This window comes from Brassica rapa, chromosome A08 (genome assembly GCF_000309985.2).
Source record: "Brassica rapa cultivar Chiifu-401-42 chromosome A08, CAAS_Brap_v3.01, whole genome shotgun sequence".
Lineage (NCBI taxonomy): Eukaryota > Viridiplantae > Streptophyta > Magnoliopsida > Brassicales > Brassicaceae > Brassica > Brassica rapa.
In genome coordinates, this window is record NC_024802.2 from 16,263,298 (window position 1) to 16,291,064 (window position 27,767).

The following is a 27,767-nucleotide window of genomic DNA, read 5'->3' on the forward strand; positions in this document are numbered from 1 at the left end:
TTAATGTCTATTAAATGATACTTTCTACTCATATGGTTTTTTTTATCATTTGTATCTTTTATTACAAAAATTTTAAATTACTGATAACAAATTTTTTATTGTGGGATTAATAGTTTTAGTAATTTATATATTTTTTAAATTAAGTTGTCAATGTTTGTTCAAAGTTTTTATCAAAAAAATTGTTGAAAGTAAATTTAAAAATTTATGTATTTTATATGGTATATAGTTTAATTTAAAACGATATATATATACATATCTTTTAATCTTAATAATTAATTGAATTAGACTTTTTACTTAGATGATTTTGTAATCATTTGTATCTTGTCACAGCAAAGAATTTTAACAGTTTTAGTAATTTATAGTCATTTTTAAAAAATTTAAATATAACATATATACAGAAAAATCTATTAATTGTCATATATACCAAATAAAACAAATATGATAGATGATATACCAATTTTTATCAAATCTTTATTATTCAAAATTATTAATTGTCATATTATATTTTAGCCATATTAGATAATTTTGTAACTTTTATTTAAGAAAATAATAAAAAACATTAATAATAAATTTATAGTTAGTTTAATAAAAAATTTACCATATAATTAGATGAACCAACCTATTTCTCTAATGATTCTAATAATCATCCTACTAATGACATGTATGTACAAAAAGAAGTTGTAATATTTTTCAATTAATATACATGGGATTAATATCATGTAAAGCCCCACATTACGAATCCATCTCTTAACAATCTTGATGCCTTTACTTTACTATATACAAAATGAATGACATGTGTCTTTATACAAAAAAATATTATAAACGACCATACATTTTATGTAACTAAAAGTTTCATATGTTTCATAAACTTCTGAGAGTTGTAATTCATGTATCTCAGTTCTTTTCATTTACTACAAATCGTGTAAAATATGTTTTTCTATATACAAATAAACATCTCTCATGGTCATATCTGGTATGACCATACTCGACCATCCTTCTTATTACTAACATGGTGATGACTTTTTAATAAACTTCCTCGGGTCATTTCTCATGTGTCATGAATTTTTTTTCTTCTAAATGTCATGAACTATTTGTTTTTTTAACAGGAGCTTCAAATGTGACCCGTAATCCGCACGTGGTTTCCGTTTGTCCAAAGGTCCATAATCTGCACGTGGTTTCCGATTGCCAACCATCTAATCCCCCTGGCCCGGAACCAGCCGACACTAATATCCATTATCCAAGGACCCGACACCAACGCCGCGATTAACTTTAAACGTAGGGAGGACGTAAAGCATTCCGTAGCCACAGGGAGTATTCGAACTTGAGTCCGTATTGGTGTTTTAATTACCTCAAGACCACTAGCCCACCACCCCGTGGTTATCATGAACTATTTGTTAAATCGTATTAGCCTTATTTGAACTCCTGATCTCTTTTTATTATATGATTACATCTTTATATACTGAACACACAGATGGAATTTGGAGAAGATGAAGATGGGTGTATTCAAAATATTACCTAAAATATTAGTCGTATGTTAAAAAAATCATAATATTATATTCTTATAATTTTGTGATTGTAAAAAATTTTGGAAAACATTTTGCAAGAAAAAAAACTATCAAGGAAAGTCTATTCCAATATTAAGCAATATTATTCAAAAACAAATTAAGGAATATACCCACAACAATATTGGTTGCACATTTAAAACATCATAATATTGTAATCCTATAATTTCGGGATTGAAATCATTATTGGAAACAAAGTAATGGAATATACGGAAAATCTGTTCTAATATAAATCATTGTTGTCTCTCTGATCTTATCATTAACAATCGTGTAATTTTAAGGAAACAATTGATTTGTTGAATCATATGACCTTCTTCTTTGATTCGCCCTTAAATATATCGAGCAGCTATAAGCTTGATCTTCACTGAGTTTCAACATCGTATGAGTGATTAACCCCTTATGATTGTGTTTTCATTTCCATAACCTGATGTCTCAAGCAACATGCACCAATCTTAAGAACTGATTCACCGATAGAATTTGATGAGATAGAGGAGCACATTTTTGGATTTAACGAAAAAATCTAGAATTCACCTGATTTTCGTAGAATAGTTAGTTAGAGTAACAAGTTAGTTTACCTTTGCCCAAAAGAAACTTTATGAATCAACTAATTAAACTCAAAAGCTAACTAAATGAGACCCAATATATCTTTTCTAGATAGGCCTTTTTAATTTTAACAAAATTATGTTCACTGTATTTTTTTTCTTTGTCAACACAAGATGTTTCAAATATAGCCCAAAATTATTTTTGTCTTTCATTATTTCTGAATTTTAATTTAAGTGTTAGAAAATGTTAGGACTATAAGAATATAAAATAATGATGTCTCTGTATAAAATTAAAACATAACAAATACAAAGCTTTGAATATTTTTTAATAGATGTATTAATTTACATAAACAATCCAAATTATATGCTTTATAAGAAAAATACATTTGAAAATGGTAAATTTGTAAAACAAAATGCCAATTACCAAATGATTTATCTAACATACAACTTTAGTTATTTGAGCATCAATAACTCATATCATGAACAAATAGAAAAATAAACATTTGAAATACATGAACAACCATAATTTTGTAACATAAAAAGTAAAAGAATATATGCGCGGTTGAGCGGTTAAGATCTAGTTATATGACTGAATAAAAATATATTTCTCCAGCCGAATAATAAGCTCATACCAACTTTTTGTTTGATTCAGTATTAGTATATTGCTCGGAGTTATGGCTTTGTGAAAAAAAAATATCGTTCGGAGTTATGCCTTTGTCAAAAAAAAATATCGTTTGGAGTTATGGCTTTGTCAAACATTTATAACACGGCCATATTTCAAAGAGTTCACTTGGAAATCAATAAACAATTCCTTATATATTAACTGAGAAACATAAAACATGTAATGTATTTTTATAGTTGTTATAGAAATAAGCTGGTCCGGTTAAACATATATTATTTTTTTCATTAAACTAACTATTAGTCTATTACCTTAGATAGTAATCTACAAAAAAATATTTTTGATTCTTTCCTTAAATAAAAGATAGGAAATTATCCAACATTTTTTTATTTTATAACAATTTTTGTATTTATCAGTTTTGTTTAATTTTTTATTATTAAAAATTAAACAATCATATTAACCATTTAATAAAAGTTTAATTTTTATGTTATATTTTGATTTAAAAAATATAAATTACTAAAACTGTTTAAAATTTTATATTACAATTTTTTTGATCAATAATTTAATTTCTATTATAACAAAATACAAACGATCATAAAATTATATGAATAGAAAATCTCATTTAACAGATATTTTAATTAAAAGTTTCTCTATTAAGAAAACAACCCGACAAAAGAATCAAAATTTCTTTTGATTATGACAAACCAGCGAAACAACATTAACTAGGTAATTTGTAAACACTGACTATTTTGAATTTCATTTTTGTATAGTAAAGATATGTCATTTTAGACTAATATCTATTTTGTCTAGGTTATTTCTAAACAGACGATAACAAGTACGTATAAGAATTTTTTTGGTAAAGAAATTAGGAAATTTTGTCTTTTTAGAGCAAACAAATGATAACTATGTCTTTTTAGACTAATATATATTTTGTGTCATTTTTGCCTTTAATACCCTTTAATATTTTTGAAAATAAATTTCATAAATAGTTTTACAAACAAAAAAAATTGGAAAATAGTAACTATTGATAAAATACCTATATAAACTTAGTGGTATTTTTTTCAGTTCTAAAAATGTTTAAATCATAGTTTTCAGATTTTATTCTAAATAAAGTAGAAATGGCATTCTACGAAGTAGAAAACAAAATCTATTTTTTTTCATTGAATCTACAATGTTTAGAATACGTGATCTACGTAAATAAGAGTATTCTAAAAATATTTAGAATACATATTATGCGCTTAACCTAACGATCTAAAATCTTTAGAAATCAAAATCTACACATTAATATAAATCTAAAACACTTAAAAACCGATTTCTACATATTTACTGTAAATCTAAAATATGTAGAAATCAAAATCTACACATTACTATAATTTAAAAAACCTGTAGAAACCGATTTCTACAGATTAGCTGTATTCTACGGATAAGAAATCAGTTCCTAAAAATATGGAAACAAAATATTTGAGAATATTCACTTTCATATTTTGAAAAAAAAAAATCGATTTTTTTTTAAAATGAAAAAAAACGTGGTAACCTTCTTCTCACGCCGTCTTCTATATTCCATTGATTGTTCACAAAAATTTCACATTATTTCTACCAAATCAGTGTGAAATTGAGTGAGTTAGGGTTTAGGAACTTGAGACTTTGATTTTCTCCTCCGTTGTTCGTGAAGGAGATGAAAAATTATGGGTTTCATCCCAAAGAAATCGAGTTTAAAGAGTTAAAATCATGTTTGGTCGGTTCAAATCAAGTGGGAATCAAACCGAGTATAACCGAAAAAAACCAGGAAATCGATATGGAATACTTATCTGGGCACGGGATCAATCGGTCGATATGTATGAAATTGATCTTTGCCGATCGAGTGAAATGGACCATGCCGATCAGTATATGCTCCGCGTTTTTTTGTTCTGCATAACTTTGACCTTATAATTTCGGATCGATCGATCCCGCTTGATCGAACCCATTATTTATTATATTTTAAAATTACAATTTTAAGGGCATTATTGCCATTTTGAAAATAATTAATCTAATATGACATAAAATAAATGAGATTAGTATAAAAGGACATAGTTATCATTTTTTTGCTCTAAAAAAGCAATTTTTCCCAAGAAATTATATAAGAATCAGTCAAAAGAAATTTTATATAAGAAGTTATAAACAAGAAAGAAAACATATAAAAGGACCTAAATTCAAAAGGGTGAGGGGTCAGAGTCAGACGATGATAGGAGATCAGGGATTCGAGGAATATCATGAAATTGGGTAGTTAAATAATCGAATATATTTATAAACTACATCACCTACTATGGGGATCTTTTGCCGAATAATACCTTTTGGAAGCCAAAAAATGAAGCTTTTGTATTTTAGGTTTATATAATAAATTTATTAATTAATATTTTATGGATGATATGCTACTAACTAAGATAGTCTATAAAACTTACAAAACTAATTAGGAATTTTTTTAACAGAAATGATTCACATAATTAAAACATATGCGTAAGTCCATAAAATAAAATTGATCTGCGAAAAGGATCGTCACTTGTGAGTTGTGACCAGTGTTTTGAAACGACCCGGACCTGCGGTTGAACCAATAAACTCGGTGATTCAGAAAAAAATTAGTTTAGGTTTTATGAAAATCCAATATTTAGAAACCCGCAAAAACCCACAAAAACCTACTAAAACCCAGAAACCGATACCGGTTGAAGCACCGGCTGAACCAATAAATAATTTTTCTCCTTTTTTTTTTAATTTCTAGATTATATTTTATATTCTAAGTTTTCAATTAAAAAGTTAGGTGCTGACAAAAAAAAGTTAGGTTTTCCCTTTTCAGTTTTATATTTGTGATTTTTAGATTATGATGAAGATTTTTTACGATGTCACCTAAAGAAAATGAAGTGAACGATGATAGAGAAAATCAAAATTAGTTGATGTCATTTGGTGTTAGTTTATTTCTGTTATTTATAATTTATTACAATGATCTTTTACTTTTAGTTTATTTTGAATTTGAAGTTAATTTATTATTCACATTAGATATTTAAATATTTGTAAATATTATATCTTGATTTTTAGATGTCATAATTCTTACTTTATGACATAAAATTTTAAATAGTCTAAACTATTTTTTTTTGATATTTTGTATATCAAATGATAATAAATATATAAAAACTAAAGTTAAGTATTTATTAAATACTTTTTAAACATAAAGTATATACATATCCAAACTATTATTTTATGTTTTAAAAAATATTTAGAAAATATTAAACTTTAGTTTTTATATTTTTTATTTTCATAGCTAATATATTATTATATAATAAAATTAATTAATTTATTAATCTGTGGTTCATCCGTGGTTGATCTAATGATCCAGCAATTCGGTAAATCGTTTGGTTTAGTGTCCAGGTCGAGTTTAAAAACATTGGTTGTGACTGTTCTTGGTTGTCGCACACTTATTTACTTTGTTTGGTAGCAAGTTTGAAAACGGACGTCTCATCTATCTATAACTATCTAAAAAAACAACTAAAATACTTGGGTTATTCGTCAAACAAAAAGGTCACTTAATTCATTGTTTATAGTATTTTAATATATTTTTTTGACATCTAGTATTGAAATATCTATGTTTTATTTTTTTAACTTTATAAGCGGATCTCAGAGGCTATACAAAGATCAATTAATAAAAAAAATATCTATGTTATTAAATGCCGCTATACGCATAATGTTTTCTTTCATTCAAAGATTTAAAGTTTACGTCAGAAATAAATTGTAAATTGTAAATAACTTTACAAATTTTAATTATTTTGTTTCCTTTTTTTTTACGAGAAATTGAATATAAAATAACTAAATATTATTGGTTGGTGAACTCTTAGGAGATGAACTTAATAATAACTCATTACTAATCGATTTAAGTGATCATTAGAATTTCTAAGAAAAAGATAAGTCAAGAGAGTTATTATGCCTTTGGCCGGTAACCATCACATGAACAATAGGAACATATAAAACAAGAATGGCTCTGACCGGTAACCATCATTAGAATTTCTAAGAAAAAGATAAACAAAGTGAGTTCTTTTTGAAATTCGAAATTTCTTTTTGAAATTCGAAATTTCTTTTTGAAAATATTTTTTAATTTAAAAAAAAAACTTTAATTATTTATTTATATATTTATTAGAACCCTAAATTTCACATTCTAAATTGTACATACTTCTCAAGTCTAAACTCTAATTCTAGATTAGTTAACTCAATGGTTATAAATATTTTTTCCCCTTTAAAAGTAAAAATAAAAATAAAAATGATTAAGATAAACATAAAAAGTGGTATTATGAATGTGGTATTTTTGACAATTTTTCATTTTTTAAACCCCTCCCCCTTGCAATTAAAAAATAACATGGAAATCAACTGACTACTGGTATACAGCTTTCACCTCTTATTAGAATTTTAGGAATATTTTCTATAATTTTAGGAGTCTTTTTGGTAAATTTGGTAAATAATTTCTAAAATATAGTAAAATCTTTCGTACTGTTTAAAATTTGTTCTTTACGGCATTTATTTAATCTTTAATACTCGACTCGTATTTATAAATACTTTCTAGATGTTTAAATTGTTTAATAAACTTAAAACATTTTTCTAAATAAAATGTTAGAAGTAAACAAGTTTTTACAAGGGAAAATTTGAGAAAATACATTTATCTGAGATTTTATTTTAAAAAATGTACTTCGATTTATATTTTTTTTTAAATACAATTTAATTTATGTTAAAATAAAATCTCAGATATATATATATATAATCATTTTACAAATTATTTTCTTTTAGATAATACTCTTAAATCTACGTAATATAATATCTTATAATACTATATTTTAGTTTATTTTGATGAAAGTACTAAAATGACGTTTTCCATTATCTCTATCTCCTCATTTCTTTCAATTCTTCTTCTGTGTTTCTATTTATTTGTATCATCTTCTTCTTCTTCTTCCTCTAGTTCTCCATTTTTTGTAGCGCTTATATGTGTATTATTTTGTTTCAATGTTTTTGAGGTGTAATTTGATTTTGTCTCGCCAACATCTATAGGTGCGTAGATTTATCATGTAAAGGTAATAATGTTATTACTACATCAATTGACATAAAGATCCAAATAAACTTTTTTATAGTCTTTTGTTTTTCTTTAGATTCAGAAGACATCAAAAGTAATATCATTTATACAGTACAATGATCCTTATACAGTACAATGATCTATGTATATTGCTTGATGTGTTTCATGAGTGACGGATCTTCTACGTTCCAGTTCTCTGTATCTCAGAGACGTCAAAGCAAGTTCCCAAAGCATTTATAAAATGCTTAACACACCATACATGAACAGAACTCAATGTCAACAGTAAGTTAGGATACTTTTCTTCTGAAATTGACAGAATGAAGAAAATAAGCATATACATCCAATAAACTACTACCACCAATTCTATAATTTGATGCTGTTCTGATTAAAAAAAGGGTTCCTAGCTATTGGAAGAATCTACGAAGGTACATGAAATCACAAAAGTGTATTATCATAAACATTATCAGTAGTAATAGTTACATCAAATATGTATTTTAGTTGTCAGAGTATGTATATTTTTTTATCAAATTTGGATTAAAATGTTTTATCACATTTCAAAAAGTATAGTTTTCAAAACTTAAAAATACAAGTATATTCTCCAAATTTCAAACTATAAATAGGGTATTTTCAAATTATCCTTTTTTACAATCCAAATAAATGATATATATGATATTTTTTGAAAGAATGCTAAATTATTTCAAACAAAAAGGTTATTTACACTTTGTGTTACATTGGGATTGAAATTTTTCTTAAAATCAAATACTAAGCTTCAAGTAGCTATTGAGTTGCAAACCATATGGCTAATTAAACCATTGGGATTGATATATATGATTTTTTATGGTTTATGTCGTGTTTGTACATAAAACTTGTTTTGATGTTATCTATCATACGATAATTATATACATATGTGTATATATATTTGTGTTTTTTTGCTATGCTTATATAATAATCGCCTCTGATTTAACACCTTTTCGATTAAAATGAAAAAAAAAACTACGTAATATTCCCGTTAGAATAAATATATATATATATATATACAGCGTGGAAAATACAAATACATGAACAAGATCCAATCTAATAAAAATTATTATATATAAAGTGTACCGGTCTGATTATTTCCTCGACACACTATCACCAACAAACTCCTTAGAGGAAAGAAAACACATAATCATAGATGTTTTACTATGTGATTATTCTCTCTTTAGCTCTCTTTCTTGTGGCTTACAAACTCATATTCTCATCCAAAAAGCAACGTTTCAACCTCCCTCCTTCTCCGCCTTACGCTCTCCCCATTCTCGGCCACCACCTCCTCATCAAACCGCCGGTCCACCGTCTCTTCCACCGCCTCTCAAAGACCTACGGCCCAATCTTCTCCCTCAGAGTTGGCTACCGCCGCACCGTCGTGATCTCCTCCTCCTCACTGGCATCAGAATGCTTCACGGGCCAAAACGACGTCCTCATCTCGAACAGGCCTTGTTTCCTAACCGCAAAATACGTCGCATACAACTACACAACCGTCGGGACCGCTCCTTACGGCGACCACTGGCGTAACCTCCGCCGCGTCTGCTCCCTTGAAATCCTCTCCTCGAACCGTCTCACCAACTTCCTCCATATACGTAAAGACGAAATACGCCGCATGCTCACGAGACTCTCACGTGAGGTCGACAAAGAGATCGAGCTAGAGCCGCTATTGTCTGACCTAACGTTCAACAACATCGTGAGGATGGTCACGGGGAAGAGATATTACGGAGACCAAGTCCATAACGAGGAAGAAGCGAATCTTTTCAAGAAACTCGTCGCCGATGTTAACGACTGTAGCGGCGCGAGACACCCCGGAGATTACTTGCCATTTTTGAAAATATTCGGAGGGAGCTTTGAGAAGAAAGTGAAATCTGTTGGAGAAGCCATGGATGAGATCTTGCAGCGTTTGCTTGATGAGTGTAGAAGAGACAAAGGCGGTAACACAATGGTTAACCATTTGCTCTCTTTGCAACAACAGGAGCCAGAGTATTACACCGACGTTACTATCAAAGGCTTAATGCTGGTAAGTGCTAAAGAATCTCTAGTACACTCAATAATACAAGAGCCAGAATATTACTCTGATGTCACTTATTCTTTGTGTTTTGGTACTTGATTTTTAAATCATTATTATGGCTCACACGTTTTCATTAAGTGGTAACGAATCTTTCTCAAATCAACCTTTTGGTGTAATTTCAATATATAGACGGCTCAGGTATATACCGTAGGTTTTAGACTTGTAGGTAAATATACTTGTAGGTTTTAGACTTTGGTTTTGATCTCCAAATTTTAACAAGCTAATATACTTGTAGGTTTTAAACTTTGAAACTGTAAAAACCTTTATTAATTTATTGTAATTTTTAAAAAATAATATGTGAATTATTATAAAAATGAAACGTTTTTAACTTTTTGTACCTGTACAAAGAAGTAGTTCGATTGAACCTTTTATTGCCAAAAAAGAATATAAACAACAAAGAAACTTTACTTATTGGGAATCCCCAACATACAACTAGAAACATTTTAGCCACAATTGCAAAAGATTCAGAAACTTCTTGCGTTATTTCCTTGCTACGATATATAATCTTACGGATCAACTAGTCATGTTAACGATCTGCGGAGATGTAGTCATGTTGTTGTGAAGACGGCTGTTACGTTCTGGCTAGTCATGTTAATATTTATAGTTACTTAAGCTGTATGTAATTAACAAGTACTTATATATATTTTTGTTAATTATGTGTGAAATAGGGTATGATGATAGCCGGAACAGATACCTCTGCCGTAACCCTAGAATGGGCGATGGCGTGTTTGCTAAACCATCCAGAGTCACTGGAAAAGGCAAAACAAGAGATCGACGAGAAAATTGGACAAGAACGTTTGATCGACGAACCAGACCTAGAAAAATTGCCTTACCTTCAAAACATAGTGTCCGAAACATTCCGGCTATACCCTGCTGCGCCGCTCTTAGTGCCAAGATCGACGACAGACGATATCAAAGTCGGAGGGTACGACGTTCCACGTGGAACGATGGTGATGGTGAACGCGTGGGCTATACACAGAGATCCAAGCCTCTGGAATGAACCAGAGAAGTTCAAACCGGAACGGTTTAACATCGGAGAAGGAGGAGAAGACGTTCATAAGCTAATGCCATTTGGTAATGGACGGAGAGCGTGTCCAGGAACCGGTTTAGGGCAGAGGATCGTGACGTTGGCGTTAGGATCGTTGATTCAGTGTTTTGACTGGGAAAAGGTCAATGACGAGAAGATCGACATGACAGAGACTCCGGGGATGGCAATGCGTAAGAAAGAGCCTTTATGGGCCTTGTGTAGTTCTCGGCTCATTATGAATGAACTTCAGGCTCACTCATAAGGTTTCTGAAGCTATATATGAAATGTTACTCGAATGAATGGAAATCTACGTTTGCTTCATTTCAATGAATTTCTAATGGTTAAATTCTCTCTTCTGTTTTTTTTCAATGCAAAATTACTTAACGAAAATTGTCGGGGAAAAAAACTTTCTGTTGATTTAAGGTGTCTTTAATCATTGGCCTATGGCTTAATTAAAAAAAAAAAACTCCGAAAGACCTATTTTAATAGAAATATACTCCCTCTGTTTCTAAAAGATATATTTTAGTGTTTTCACACATATTAAAAAACACATTAAATTATTATGGTAAATTTATCGTTTTCTGTAATTTTTAATTTTCAATAACTTTTAGTCAATAGTAATCTAATAAAACCAATTAATTTTCTTTAAATTTGTAATTTTCTCATAAAAAACATAAAATATACATCTTTTTGAAACAAAATATTTTTTCAAAACATGGAGTATAATTTTGTGGATGGGGAATTCAGACCGGTCAACAAACAAGTGATAAAAATGATAGATTTTGATTAAATGAAACGGAAAGCCAATGATTATAGAAAAAGGTAATCGAGTTCAAAGTAAAAGAAATTGGTGACTATTCATTATTCAAAGAAAATATCGTCGTACATAAATTATGTACGCGGAGTTACTAAATTTATAGACTAAATCTGCTTTTTATCCGCAAGCCTTTTATTTATCTATTTTTGGTAAAATATGCCTTTTATTTATGAAAGTGGGACTCCATCAATTTTAGGAATAGATTGTTGGTTTAAGTCATCATTTTCATAAAATTATGTAGATTTTAGTGATTGGTGCGGTTACCTCTTATTAGGTTCAATATTCACTATACTATCATGGGTCGATGGAATTCGCCAACCTTGTCAGCTGGTGATGGACATTTTTCAAGGATACAGCCGTCTTCACAACAACATGACTACATCTCCGCAGATCGTTAACATGACTAGTTGATCCGTAAGACTATATATCGTAGCAAGGAAATAAACGCAAGAAGTTTCCGAATCTTTTGCCAGCTAACATGGAATTCGCGAACCTCGTCAGGACAGACTGTATCCTTTAATTTACAGAGACTAAACTAGGAGGAGTAAACATGACATTGTATATGTAAGGATGGCTGAAAGGACTGCTTGAAGCATAGTGAGCTTGCTTGCTTTGGAGAGGAACCGGGTTTACCAGCTAACAGCGCAATGTTGAATTTTATCGACTATAGAGGTAAACAGATCTTTTTTTCTTCTTCCAAAATGTTAAAGAAGGCTTAAGTATTTTCCTAATCCCCCTTCTTTAGCAATATCCAGTGAGGTCTTCGCTGCTTGTCTCATAGATTATGTTGTTGTGAGGACTTGGCAGTATTTATCTTCTGTCCAGAAGCTTCCTCGTACTTAAATATGATATTGCATAGAGCTTCACAATCGGCAGGTGAGGCAGCACAGAAGAACATCTTGTCATCAGCAAATAGTTGATGTAAAGACTGCCACTAGCTGTTCTTATGCCCTGGAGTGAAGTATCTTTTGCTGCATTTCTGCATAGGCCCGAGAGGACTTCTCCACAAAGAATGAACATATATTATCCTTTCAATCTAACAATTCATTTTTAATCCTTGAAAAAATCTTAAATCTAAACTCAGACATGATCAATGAAACAAAAATTATTAATTTAATAAACTGCATTAAGAAATCAATAAGAGAGATAAAGGAGTTCGAAATCTTCGTTTTACTAAATACTGATTTGTCTCCGTAAAAACTCTAAACCACTAAATCTGATATAAAATAAAGCTTAGCCTAAATAATGGCTTAAATAATAAATATAGGTTTAAAACACGTCAAATTTAGTTGCATATAGTGGAAAATTTTGGGCAAATCTTCAGCTAGTGAAACTTGATAAAAACTCATGGGAACATTTGATCGTGATGTTTGTCGACATACACCAATGGGTGGTGTGGATCGACACCAATTTTGTTTAAAACGTATCTAAATCTATAATGACTCATAAAACTTGAAACATAATACTCTAAATCAAATTTATATCATAGTCGAAAACTCATAAAACCATGATACATATGTACTATTGATGTACCACTTGTATTATTGTTTCCCTAATTTTAAATTTAATCAAATTAAAAAAGGCAATCTTGTTTATCAAATTAATAAAAGTTATTCTTATCAGACAGAAAACAAAACAATTGATTTGATATGCCTTTCAACCAGGAGTCCCTTCCAGGATTTGAGCGTATATGAGACATCTGTTCGTGTAAGACAAGGCTAGGAATCTACAGTGAAATTCTCTCTTGCTTTTGGTCTATTTACTCTTTCTCTAATCATTTTGGGTCTTAAATCATTGCTTCAGAACCTAGCAATTATAGAGTAGAGTATTATTTTGTAACTGAACTTTTCAAAAAATATTCCTAATACTAAAAGATACTATGTGTCAAATACCTAGAATAGTCACAAATTTTTAATAAATTAAAGAGCTAGCGACTGTATGTTTAACGACCTTTTCGAACTCTTTAACTCCATGCCCATTAAAATCATAGCTGTATAATCTTTGATAATTTCCTGATATTTCAATAGAATACATTTTAACCAAAAAACAATTAAGTCAATAACACATCGATCGCAGTAAGCAGACAAAGTGCCTTTGTCGGCATCTATTAACAACAAGCACGTTTCCCATACAACTTTTTCCCCTACCTAAATATTCGGAATTTTCTGCAACTTTATGTAACCCTCCACTAGACACGAACAAAAACCGTGGCCCGGCCCAAAGTAAGTAGTTTGGATTGGTTGCTGTTCTGTCAAATAACTCGAATGAGTTTTGTATATATTGTTTCGATTTTTGGTTCGGCTTTTATCCCATAACCAAATCAAAATAACTGATCACATCCGGTGGCTGATCAAAAAAATATTTTGAGTAGGGGCATTTTTTTTTGAGTAGGGGCATTTGAGTAGGGGCATAAAAATAACTAATTAATATTGTTATATGATAACATTATATAGGGGCATGAAATTCCAATCCAAAGAAAGGTGAAACTTTAAGTTTTAGAAGAGGAAAATCCGAACCCAAACCAAATTAAATCCGACATAATATCCGAATAGAACGTGTTCTAAAGTGAAATTTTAAGTTTTTTCACTTAACAATCATTTTTGTTCATGCCACCAAATGATTGTTAGTGAAATTTATTTTGTGAACTAATTGTGTAATTTTGACTCAAACAAGTATTTGAATAACAGAAAGTCAAATTAGAATAAATCTGAATTTAAAATGGGTTCAACCGGATTTTTGATGTGTTATTATATTCGAATTGAACCCAAAGAAATCTCAACCACAATTTAAGAATAACTAAAAGGAGTTAAATTTCATATTAACGTAGAACCAAAACCCAATTGATCGAGTAAAACCCGAATGGACACCTAAACGCCTATGTCTAATATAACATAAATCTATTATATATTTTTAGTAAGGATATTCATTAGAAGAAAAAATAAAATAATACAATAATATACCTAAATATTTTCTTATAAACTATATGAAGAAAAATAATGAATCCACAAGCAAAATAAAAACTACTAGAACTATATATTTGTTTAAAACAAAAATAGTTTTAATGAAAAAGGAAGAATAAAAAAGAACTCAAGAAAAAGATGTGGTAGGATGAGACTCGAACCTTGCCGAATGGGGGCAAAGAGAGAGACTTAACCAACTAATATATAATCAGTAATAATCCTCATGTACTTCAATTTTAGCTTTAGATTTTAGTGGTGGTAGTTACCACCTCGTGGATCCGCAACTGATCACATCTCTCATCACGACTCTCTTATTTCGCAAATTTTTCATGCCTTAACTACTACAAAAATTATAAGTTTAAGCACCTAGGTGTGATCGGGTGGCGAAAGCGCTTAGAAAGTTTATAAGGGACTTGGGTTCGAAATTTCATACGACTCAGATTACTTATTCGTGTGGCCAGGCGACAGGAGTATTTAACTCCACTTGTGAGTAACCAGATCTATTTAATGCCGATGGACAAGTTCCCAGAGATTACTTACTTGGGTTTTGGTCCACTAAATATCTCGGGTCAGCAAAGAAAATAAATTTACAATCTCCGTGGGGCAAGTGCCTTGCTACCTTATGTGCTTGTGATCCGCCTCTGGCTAAGCTTCGGTTTTGGGAACACGTGATTAACGTTTTGTTAGGTAGGTAGTAGCACAATTTAAAGATTGTCGAGAATATTTTAAAATCATGAGACCTTGTTTTTTAACATTAAAATCTTGAGACTCGACATAGCTAAGTGCCAGATAGTGGGGTCAGATGATCCTAATGAAATGGTTAGAAATTTAGTCTACATAGAGCCAAGTTTTGTTATATAATGTATTTTAAGATGATGATTGTTTCAATAGTTTTTAGTTTTAGTTTTTGGTTTTTAGATTTTGGTTTTTGGTTTTCAGTTTTTGGTTTTTGGTTTTTAGATTTAGATTTTGGTTTTTGGTTTTGCTGTATTTTTTTTTTTTTTAATTAATTAATACATTACTTTAAAATAATACAACAAAATAGCAATAAATATTTAGATTTTACAATTAAAATTTATCAAAATACTGTATTATAATTTTAATATAAAATAAAATAACATATTTTAATCATTATATTTTATAAAATATATTATAGTAAAATATAAATCATAAAATATATATAAATTACACAAAAAAATATTAAATTTTGAAACTACTTAGACATTTTTCTTATAAATTATTTTTAATTTTTAAAACTTGAATAGCAATAGTTTTCCTTATATAAATATTATAAATTAAACAAAAATAAAAATACATAAAATTTTGAAACTAATTATAAATTTTCTTATATAAATTATTTATATTTTCTTAAAGTTGAATGGAAATTTTTATATTTCTGGATTAATACAATATATTGTATTAATAAAACGTATTATGTTTTTTATAATTTTCGTCATTTTTAATGTGATTAATAATTATTAAAATAATTCAATTATTTTATTTATAAAAACTAATAACTAAGTTTTAAAATTAAATAATATTATTTATAAAAAAAATATTTACAGATCTGAAACACAAATTTAAATATTTCACATTATCGTTCAAATGATATCTAATGTACCAAAAATTGTATGCTAATATTGTTTTTATGAAAATATTATTTATTAATTATTAATTAATTAAAATGTAGTAGTTTCTCCAAAAAAAAATTCGTTTTTCTTCATAAAAACTCACAAAAGTTGATTTTTGGTTTTTCTTCATTAATTGGTTAAACTTTTCAAAAACTAGTTTCCCTAAATTTTAAGAAATCTATTTATTAAAAATCTTGATTGGCAACTCACATAATTTTTATAAAATCTAAAACTAAAAACTAAAACAAAAACCACAAACAATCAACCTTTAGGAGAAAAAAAAAACTATTTTTTCTATTTTTTCCACCTAACTAGGTGGCTATATGTACATCCGCTTTAGTTTATGTATTTTTCTCCTAACTAGGTGACTATATGTACATATATTATGTACTTTAGTCTACATATAACCTAGTTAGGAAAAAACTATTTTTTGCCTTGTACTTATTTGGAGAAAGCGGACTAAGCGTTACGGATCTAGCGGACCAAGCGAATCGAGCTGCTTTATAATGCTAAACCTATTAATATCAATTTAAAAACAAATAACTGCTTTAACCTATGCTAGAACACTCCTTAGGTGATGTCTTTATATTGTTCATAGTAGAACTTATTTTTCTCTTTGTAAAGTTAAACCACTAGTGGTTCTTTAATTTTTTATTATTAAAAAGGTAGATCATATTTTATCAAACAACAATTGATGAATGGCAAATAAATAGGTGGTTTATCCACCTGATGGGAGAAATGCTTTTTTTCTACTTTTTATTCTTAGCCTAAGAGCAAGTCCAATGGAAATTCTTAGCAAAATATCCTTAGCAAAAAAATATTATAATAATATGTGAGGCCCACTAAATTTAAGAGTTTGTGTCAAATTAATCTTTAGTTAAGGTTCAGATTTGTTATTGTGTAAGGGTCCTACCGTCACGTGGAATCCCGCGATTGGCTCTTCCTTTTTTTTAGCGAAAAAAAATAATAATAATAAAATAATTTTAAAAACTTACCTCGGTTATCGAACCAAAAGTAACAGTGTTGCGGATGGTCTAAGATACTGTAACGTCTTGGCCGCTTCCATTATTGGGTCTTTACCCATGTTCACTCGGCCTGTGGATTTTACTATCCCATTGATGATTGCCTATTAGTTTTTTTTTGGATGTTTCCTAATTTTGTAATCACTACATGAATCAGGACGTGATATTTTTGTTTTTTTTAATACGATGTTACCAATTACATTCTAATTTGTTACATATTTTCCAGTATTCCAATATGTGTGACCGAAAATCTAAATATAATTTAAAAACTCAAATAATTAAATTAAATATTTTAATATATATTGCCATAATACATACCATATATTAGAAATACGTATGTAATTTTGTGGGATTACTTGATTCCACAGTAATGAAAATATTAATATTTCTTAAACATCTGCAGGCTAGTCATCGTTAACTCCTTTTACATGGTTTACATATGAATTGTGGTAGAATTTATTAATCCAATATATTTCAAAGAATATATAAAAGACTACACATGCAGACACACTCCATTATCATGCACTAGTTGAATACTCTACTGATGCAGAAGTATAATAATTGCACTTTAAAATATGTCCTTATTCAAACTTAAGTTAGCTTGGGCTGAGGTTGGGCTGAGGATGTGGAGATGAAGCTCTGTTTGTTTTGGTGTTTAAGACAGTTTAGTCTGAAAAGTATTATTATTCTTAATCATACAAACGACGCATTATATAAACGTGTAATATAATTATTGGCTTTAATCGATGAATTGTATAGACTTTTTATTTAATGTTATCAGGTTGTTAGGATTATATATTTACTTTAGGCAGCACTTGTTTGACTGAGAAGTACACCAGAAAATTAAAAAATAAATAAAAATTCGATGTTCAAGGAAACAAAATCAAAATAACTTTTTAAAACAATACAATTTTAACTAAAATTCTCATGATGTTGAAATATATAGAAGAAACCATAAAAGTATTTTTTGGTAAATCAGTAATAACAAAGTTTGCCAACCTTAAAAACGTAATATGACTAAAACGATAATTATAACTAATCTAGGGAGTGTATTTAAATTGGAATTTTGTATAGTTTGTATTAAAATAATAAATTATATCTTATTAAACATAATTTAGATAAAAATAATTTTATTAAAATACATTTTGACAACTTGTTCACCCGTCTTCTAATCCTGGGACGAATTATTCAACCACTAACCATTTAGAATTAGGTGAATGCCATTTTGTCGCGCTGGAATTAAATCGCATATCTTTGCCAAAAATGCGAAGTCATTTGAGAGCATTTATTATAAACTCTATTGATTTTCTTGTGAATAAATTTAAATATATAGGATTATGAAAAATACAAGTTTACAAAAAATATTAACCATTATTTGAGTCTTTTAAATAAGATACTATCTTCTTTTTATCTTTTTACTTTTGATACTTTTAATTATATAATCTAAAATTTTAATTTAGAGGTTATATTGATGCAGATATCTATTGAGTATAAGTTTTTAAACAATTTTTTAAAAAAAGTTTTCATAATACAACACTAATATAAGTAAAACTAAAATTAAATTTAATAAATCGTAGCAAATAAGCACTCTTTCGAACTTTTAAAAACATATCACCCTCTTTTCTTTCACTTTTTATTTGTTTTATTATAATAGTGAAAAGAATTTGGTTGAAGTACCAAGGTATTTCAAAGAGTATTAGAGTATTTCCATTGGATTCTAGCCAAAACGTTTTTAAAATATATTTATATATATTTGTGTATGTATTTTAAAAAAAAAATGGCTAGAATCCCAAATATATATATATATATATATATATGTATTTTTTAAAAAAAATTGGCTAGAATCCCAATTGAAAGTGCTCTTACTCTCTAGTTAAATGTAAAATTAGAAAAACAAGAACATGATTTCGTCAAAAAAAAAAGAAAGAGACACGATTGATGAAAATCAATTCTTGGAAATATCCTCAACAAAAACATGACAAACTCTATGAAACATGTCGGCTTTTTAATAGTTTAAAAATCAGAAAAGTAAAATATAACTATATAAATAATTGTTAATATTTTATTATTTATTGAGAAATTCATGCATGTGCAGCCGTTGATATGTCATATGCTCACCTTTTCTCTTTGCTTGCAGATCCTCCTTCAACCCCAAAACTCATTCCTCTTATATATAGATCCTCCTTCAACCCCAATACTCATTCCTCTTATTTATAGATTACCATATCATTAGAAAGGCGACATCACCAGAAAAAAATAACGTGGCAAAGATGTTTTACTATGTGATTCTCCCTTTAGCTCTTCTTGTCATTGCTTACAAATTCATCTTCAGCTATAGAACACAGCGTTTCAACCTCCCTCCCTCTCCGCCTCACTCTCTCCCCATTATCGGCCACCACCGCCTCATTAAACCTCCCGTCCACCGTCTCTTCCATGGACTCGCCAAAACACACGGCCCAATATTCTACCTCCGACTAGGTACCCGCCGTGCGGTTGTCATCTCTTCCTCCGCACTCGCAAGAGAATGTTTCACGGGTCATAACGACGTGGTTGTATCAAACCGCCCTCGTTTCCTAACTTCCAAATACATCGCTTACAACTACACAACCATTGCGACCACACCTTACGGTGACCACTGGCGTAACCTCCGCAAAATATGCTCCCTCGAAATCGTCTCCTCAAAACGTCTCGCAAACTTTCTCCACATCCGCAAAGAGGAAATCCACCGCATGCTCATGAGACTCTCACGTGACGCACTCATCAGCAAAGAGGTCGAGCTCGAGTCCTTGTTTTACGATCTAACGTTCAACAACATCGTTAGGATGGTTACGGGGAAGATCTATTACGGAGAAGATGCTAGTGACAAAGCAGAAGCAGATACGTTCAAGAAACTCATTGCTTATATTACTAGTACTAGTGGCGCGAGGCACCCTGGTGAATACTTGCCATTCTTGAAAATATTTGGAAGGAGTTTTGAGAAGAAAGTGAAAGCTGTAGGAGAAGCCATGGATGCGATCTTGCAGCGTCTGCTTGATGAGTGTAGAGGAAATAAAGACGGTAACACAATGGTTAATCACTTGCTCTCATTGCAACAACAAGACCCAGAGTATTACAGTGAAGTCATCATCAAAGGCCTAATGCTGGTAACAACCAAACACAGTCATTTTGTCACAACGACAACATTAACACACACACACACACACATATATATATATATATATATATGCACACATATAACGACGCATCATATTATTACTTTTAACAAAAAAAAATATTTTTTATATATATTAGAAAACGAGGAATTTATAAATAAATGAAACTAAAAATGGGATTGGCTTTTTTTTTTGTTAAAAAAATAGCCACTGAACTAAATAATATATTAATATACTGACTAATTATTACGATTTATTTATTTTATTATGTATATATATTTTTTTTTATTTTTTTTCATGAGCACTAGTATATATATTACGACATTAATATACAACAAAAGAGCTAATAATTGTCTGCAAAACAGGGTATCATGTTTGCCGCATCAGAAACATCGGCAGTGACAATAGAGTGGGCGATGGCGAGTTTGTTGAATCATCCAGAGTTGTTGGAAAAGTTGAAACTAGAGATTGACGAGAAAATCGGACAAGACCGCTTGATCGAGGAAACAGACATTCCAAACCTGCCTTACCTCCAAAACGTTGTGTCGGAGACACTCAGGCTATATCCAGCAGCGCCGCTTCTTGTGCCAAGATTAACAGTAGAGGACATCAAGATCGGAGGCTACGATGTGCCTCGTGAGACGATGGTCATGGTGAACGCGTGGAGTATACACAGGGATCCAGAACTGTGGACTGAACCAGAGAGGTTTAATCCAGATAGGTTTAACGGTGGAGGAGAAGGAGAAAAGGACGATGTCCGTATGCTGGTAACCTTTGGAAGTGGACGGAGAATGTGTCCAGGCGCAGGATTAGCGAACAAGATTGTCACGTTGGCGTTAGGATCTTTGATTCAATGCTTTGATTGGGGAAGAGTCAATGGGAAAAAGATTGATATGACCGAGGGTCCAGAGATGGCAATGCGTAAGGTGGTGCCGTTACGAGCCATGTGTCAGCTTCGACCCGTTATGAATAAGCTTCTTACCGAGTCAAAAGTTTAGTTCTGCTTCAGTGTGTTTCTATTGAAAAAAACTATTATGCGAATAAATTGTGTAGTTACACACTTCGTTGCTTCTCTGTAACGAAAACTATATGTGTAATGCGAATAAATTGAAAACCCTAGCATTTTTTCCTTTTATCCTGTCTCATTTCACACACATATATTACCATGTTTTTAGATTGGTTTTTGAGCTTATTTCGAACAAACTAAGGGGGTGTTATTCAATCACTGGTTTGAAATCAGTTATTAATGTTTTATAATCTATCAAATTTTAAAGTTTTAAGTTGATAGATTCTAAAATCTCTGCAGTAGACCTCAGATTTTGAATTCATTCATTTGTTCATAAGAATTCATAAGAGATGATTTGAAATCAATTTAAAATACAAAAAACTATAAATCCTTGAAAGTTGAATAACACTAGATTTTAAAAGTTAGATTTAAATCATTCATTGAATAACACTAGATTTTAAAATAGAATTTAGAATCATCATTTGAATAACAATGGATTGTGTTAAGATTTAAACTCTATTAAAATACATAATTGAATAACACCACCTAAAAATGAATGTGACCATACAAGAAACAAAGATTCAACATAAACCGGTAAAAGAGTGAACTTTTTTCTTAGTATATATGTATGTATGTTAAGAAGATATGTTATTTATTTTCAAGTTATATATATATATAGATATATTTTTGACAAAAGATTAAATAAAAGAACTACATTCTATTAATTCAACGTGTGATCTGCAAATTATGTAAAATTGAGATACAGCGAAAACTCAAGGTACAAAGTAATTCTAAAAACTCGTTAGTCTTTTATTAGAAATCATTTACACAATTTATTACAGATTTGTTTGATCCAAATTATACAACTCGACACCGATCGATTTCTAACACACTCAACGTGCTTGACTCAACACTTGTTGATCAAGTCTACCAATTCACTCAGTTATGAAACCCCAAAAAATTTTGTGTTTAACTCGCATCTTGACGTTTTCTTTTTATTCTCCGAAGCATGTATCACACATTACATTCCATGTGTAACACATATAAACGAACCAAAAATCCACCACTGCAGCAACTTACCAAGCTCCAAAGTTTTTGATCTTACAAATTATAGCTTATATGTCGGTTTGGTACTAAGCGATATAATCCAATGTATTATTCTTTTTTTTTGCTAACTAATCCAAAAAGTATTCGAAAAGATATAGTATAAAGTTATCTGTAATATAGTTTTGCATGGTTTTGGCTCTTTTCCTAAGTGATGAATGATTAATAATGACTACTGCGGCGCCTGGCAAATTACTATTTTAATTACCTTGCAATATCTTGTTATAAAAAAATCATATAATAGATTCGAAATCTATGGTTTATATTTAAAATTTAAGTACTGGTGCACACATGTTCTGGTCAGGTGTGGATAAGGATTTTGAGTATTTTTAGAATTTTATCGAATCCGTTGGACAAGAAGAATCAGATATAAATTCGTTCAAAAGTACGATATATAACTCGACATTGTATGAACTCAGCCCTTTTTCAAAAGAAAAAAAAAAACCTTGTATGGTAATTAAGAAAACAACCCAAAAAAGCCAAAATAATTGGATATAGGCACATTGTGGGTTAGTGGTAAAGAGACGGATTTATGACATCAACAACATTTTAGGTCTGATTCACCTATCTCGTTTAGCTAAGTCACATTACTAGTATACATCCACATAAATATTAATTCTTTTTTTTGACTCATTTAAATATCCAAAAAAAAATTATAGATTGCATTTTTCTTTATGGATTAGTTGGACTCTTCCATAGCTATAGAGTACCTCATGTCAATTAAAAAACATAAGCAGAATAATTATTTTTTGTAGATGAGTTTTGACTTTTACCTTTTGTCTGACGAGTAATATTTTCCTAATCAAACATGAAATAATTCATCTACCAATTGATACTTACCCAATTTCTCTTCAGATTTTTTCCACTTACCTAATTCACTCTAAATTTATTAACATGACGGTGTTATTATTTACAAAATCGCAATTTTCGTTGTCAACTTGTGCATGGACTGATCTACATGTGCATAAGAGTCAGTGAGTGCCATTGTTTCCTTGATAAAAAATATAGTATTCGATCTATTAGACTATCAGGAATGTATCGACGTAAATGTGCATGTGAGTGCTATTGTTTCCTTGTTAAAATGTTTTGTTGTTTCCCGGTCCCAACTTTAGATCTGATAAAATAAAAATCGCAAACTTGTTTATCAATTTTCTCTCCTTTTATTACACCAAATTTTTTCTCTCCTTTTATTACACCAAATTTTTTCTCTCCTTTTAACAATTTAATACACCTTGTTAGAGCCTCATTATCGAAAAAAATTGTAAGGGGTTCTAAAAGAAAAAAATTATCATTATTTTAATTATATGATTATATGTTTATTTTTTGAATATGTTTAAAAATTAACAGATTGACATCTGTGTTTTTAATATATCACAGGTTCTTAAAATTTTAGTTTTTAGAATTTTAGACTTTTTCATGTATTTATGATTTTATCTTTTCTTTTAATTCTAAGAACTTCTACTACAACTTTTTGTTGGAGATGCTCTTTTAACTTATCTATATATATATAAAATTGTCTGCTTCTCTCCTATGATGCCACATAGGATCCAGGTCAGAAAGTCGACATACCTCAGACTGCCACGTGTCACAGAAAACTGAAAACTCATCGTTTCATTTAAACTGCAGTTTGTTGGGCTTATCTAACATGATTGGACTGATATGTTTTTCTGTGAGCCCAAAAAAGAGAGACGAGTCTTCAACAAAGTCGGCACCAAAATTTAGGGTTTATGTCCTTCTTTGATCTCTGACACCAGAAATGTTCTTCTTCGTTCTTTGATACCAACAATGGAGTTTCTAGGTGTTCGATCGACGTGAAGAATCGCTGTGTGAATCTTCAATCTTGATGTTTTGTCTTCTGTTCAAATCAAAACCAAAACGTTATGTTATTGATTCATCGCCTTAATCATACTTCTTAATTATATCAACCCACGTCAAGCACGATCTGACATTGAATGAAGCTTATCCATTTGCAAGGCGGTGTCTCTACACCTATAAAATGGTAAGTCCTCTTCCCTTGATCATCATCCTCTCAAAGTTGTGGATGTCATAAAGATTATTTCCATAGAAATGGCTAACTCCTCTTTCGATGGTTTCTGGGTTTAGATCCTTGGTTAATGGTTTGATTATTTGACTGAAGTTGATTCAAAGTTACGTTCTTATTAGAAGATTAAAGTTTGTTGGTTTATTAATTTACTTAATGTGAAATCTAAAAGCTTTATCTGTATATGGAGAGGAGCTTATATAATTTTGTTTCTCAGCTACGTTACGAATGTGTTTTAGGCAAAACGAAATTGAGAAGGTATATTCATGTGTTGTAGACAATTGAAGAATAAAGATGAGGATAGAGTAATTGAGAACAATGAAGGTCTGCCTCAGCCTTTTTTGGGAAGCTGCAATGATCGTGCACGGCAGTTCCAGGCTTTTTCTTCAGGTCTTTCTCCATGTTTAAAGGTTTTATCTCTCTCACACTTCTCTTTTTAACATTCAGATTATTTATTTTTTTTCTTTGTACATGTGTTTCAGCCACCGTGAAAGCAATGAATCACTCGCTCACCAACCAACAACACAAACACAAAATCGGTAATGTGATTCATCTGGTCTTGCAACGATACCGTAAGTGGCACCAAAACTGAAACGTCTTCGGTTGATGAGCCTACAAGAAGTAGTGGCTCATCAAGGGAAGAAGAAGACGATGCAAATCATTCGGATGAGGTCTGAGTAAGTAAACTAAGCGTCACCGAAACAGAACGAGATTTGCCTATTCTACCATAAATATCTGATGACTGAAGAAATAACTAACGTAAGTGATCATATACTCTCTCTTTTTCTATGCACTTTTAGCTATGAATCTGTTGCTAAAGGAGCTCCATAAGCATGAACTATGTAATTACTCGCTTAGCTTTATTAGAAAATCGAGTTTGGATACATCTGTAACTGTCTATCTAATTTAGTCTTTAGAAATAATGATTCAGTTAATTAATTTTTCCTATGTTGCCAGCTCAGTTAAAATTCTTTAATTGATTGTTTTTGTTTTTGGTATTCTTTATATTTTTTGTGGACGTTAGGAATCTAGATCACCATGATTCTTTGCTTTGATTAAGTCTATTATGACTTATTGTGTGTATTTATAATATTTTAGTCAGTTCCATTATATTTAAAATACTTTTGACGTAATTTTTCAGGTATCAGTTTATAAGATTACATTCTAAGATATATTTGAAAATTGAGGGATGGTGTGTCTGTAGTTTCCTTACAACCATGGTACCCGTGGCGTTCTGGTTCTAATTCCAGTTCATGTGAACTTAGCGGAGGAGAAGCTGATGCTCTGCGACAGTGACACACGGCAGGAGAGTTAAGGAGGGGTTTGTTCAACTCGCTCCTTTGAGTTGGCTCGGTGATCGAGGCAGTCGCACCAGAGACATTTGAGGTTATGTCTGTCATCCACATCCTCTTCCCAACTCATATCTTCGTTGCCGATTGCACAAATCCATAATTCTTTGACATGGAACATTGTTGCTCAGTGGCCACAAAGTAAGCATATATATTATAAACTCATACGTACTGGTGTTATCTATAGTTTTCATACGAAAATTATTTGATCACACTTTTTTGTGTAAGCAAAAGCCCTGGCAAGGGGAATAATCCTCATTACAAACAAAGCTCAATTGTATTTTCCTTTTTTTCATACATGTTCAAACATTCTCTTTATACATACAACTCTATGTCTAAATGTAGAAGATTCCGAGAGAGCAGAGGAACATGGGATCTGAGGGTCAATAGCTGTAGATATGCCAGCGATAGCCACAGAGTACAGCCATGTGATGAACTGGCCAAGCTACAGGGCGTCTGCAGATTTATTTGAAGAAAAAGAGAAACAGACAGATTATGTGGATACGGAGGTGGGGGTGGATGTAAGTCTCACGTGACCGTGTGGAATGATACAAACCAGGATGAAGATAAAGAAAGTGTGGAAAAAGGCAGAGAAAGTTAGAAATGGAAATAAAACTATGGAGGAGTTGAAAATTAGGATAATGTAAGTAACTGAGTACTGAAAACAACATCAACGAAGACAAAGATACATATTCCCCTTTGTTTGCTTCATATGCAGAGAGCCTTTTGTGAATACAGTTGTCACCAAATGCAAGCAATTCTATGTGAGAATTGTGCTTTGCCTTTATGGTTTAGCTAAGAGGGCCTTCTGCTCAACCTTTCGTCACTTTTTCATATATGTGTTTGAAAATATAAAACCCGGTCACAATATTTTTCCCATATATCAATGAAAATTAAAAACATTGAATCTAATATACTTTCCTCTTTTAATCACTAAATGCAAATTAATTGAAATTAACCTATTGATTCAAGACGACGATCAAATTTAATAAAACACACACAAAACAAATATAAAATAAAATATGCAACATAAGAACAATATAAAAAAAATAGATTTTAAAAATTTTGTCATGAATTTCCAAAACAAATCTTGAACATAAATCTAATAGTGATATGTATATATATATATATATATATATATATATATATAATTTCACTTACTGAATCATAATATAAAACAATTTAACAAAAAACATCAATGAAATATACTAAAAGTTTTACAGTCCAAAAATAAAAAATAAAACATAGCTCCACTAAAACAATCTACACAATCTCAGTTCAAAAAAAAAACAATCTACACAATCATATTAAAAAATAATTTAGTGCACCAGAACTAAAAAAAAAGCAATAACAAAATTAATGATTTATGCATAATATATAACCAAAACTTTCAAAACAAAATAAATATAAAAGATATATTTTATATATAATATTATAGTTTTATATATCACACGTAAATCAGATCCCGCCCGTAGGGCGGGCCGGCCCTAGTTATACATAAAAGAATTAACAACAGCTCAATCGCATCAAGCGTGTGAAGACTGAAGTCCGATAGCTACATGCCGGGACCTAGAACGTTCCCTATATAGTATTTTCAAACAAATTATTCAAATTTTCCATCTCAATCTCTCATTATACACACATAAAATCCAGTATTCATATACCTTTTCAAAAAATAGTCCCGCTAATTTGGTGCTAAATCCCATTAATTTGTTGACGAAAAATTCATTTTGATGTTATAGCACGTTAATTTTTATGAC

General features: G+C 30.3%; 3 protein-coding genes across 13 annotated transcripts in view; all 3 read left to right on the top strand.

Annotated features, from left to right (window-relative positions):
• LOC103835100 (probable disease resistance protein RPP1) overlaps window positions 1-27,767 on the top strand; it is a 531,820-nt gene that overhangs the window by 69,993 nt on the left and 434,060 nt on the right. The gene's annotated exons all lie outside the window — the stretch shown is intronic.
• LOC103835030 (cytochrome P450 81F3) lies at window positions 435-14,689 on the top strand. Its single transcript, XM_009111120.2, has 2 exons — window positions 435-9,847; window positions 10,567-14,689. The coding sequence occupies exons 1-2, from the start codon at window positions 8,978-8,980 to the stop codon at window positions 11,185-11,187; spliced, it is 1,491 nt and encodes a 496-aa protein (XP_009109368.2). The 5' UTR covers window positions 435-8,977; the 3' UTR covers window positions 11,188-14,689.
• On the top strand, window positions 16,136-27,095 carry LOC103835032 (cytochrome P450 81F4). 11 transcript variants are annotated; one of them, XM_033277130.1, is made up of 6 exons: window positions 16,136-20,498; window positions 20,873-24,616; window positions 24,898-25,048; window positions 25,141-25,417; window positions 25,800-26,148; window positions 26,353-27,095. In XM_033277130.1, the coding sequence occupies exons 1-2, from the start codon at window positions 19,626-19,628 to the stop codon at window positions 21,503-21,505; spliced, it is 1,506 nt and encodes a 501-aa protein (XP_033133021.1). In that variant the 5' UTR covers window positions 16,136-19,625; the 3' UTR covers window positions 21,506-24,616; window positions 24,898-25,048; window positions 25,141-25,417; window positions 25,800-26,148; window positions 26,353-27,095. The 11 variants fall into 11 exon arrangements, with proteins under 11 accessions (XP_033133021.1, XP_033133019.1, XP_033133020.1 ...); XM_033277128.1 differs by having other exon boundaries at window positions 24,936-25,068; XM_033277129.1 differs by having other exon boundaries at window positions 24,936-25,048.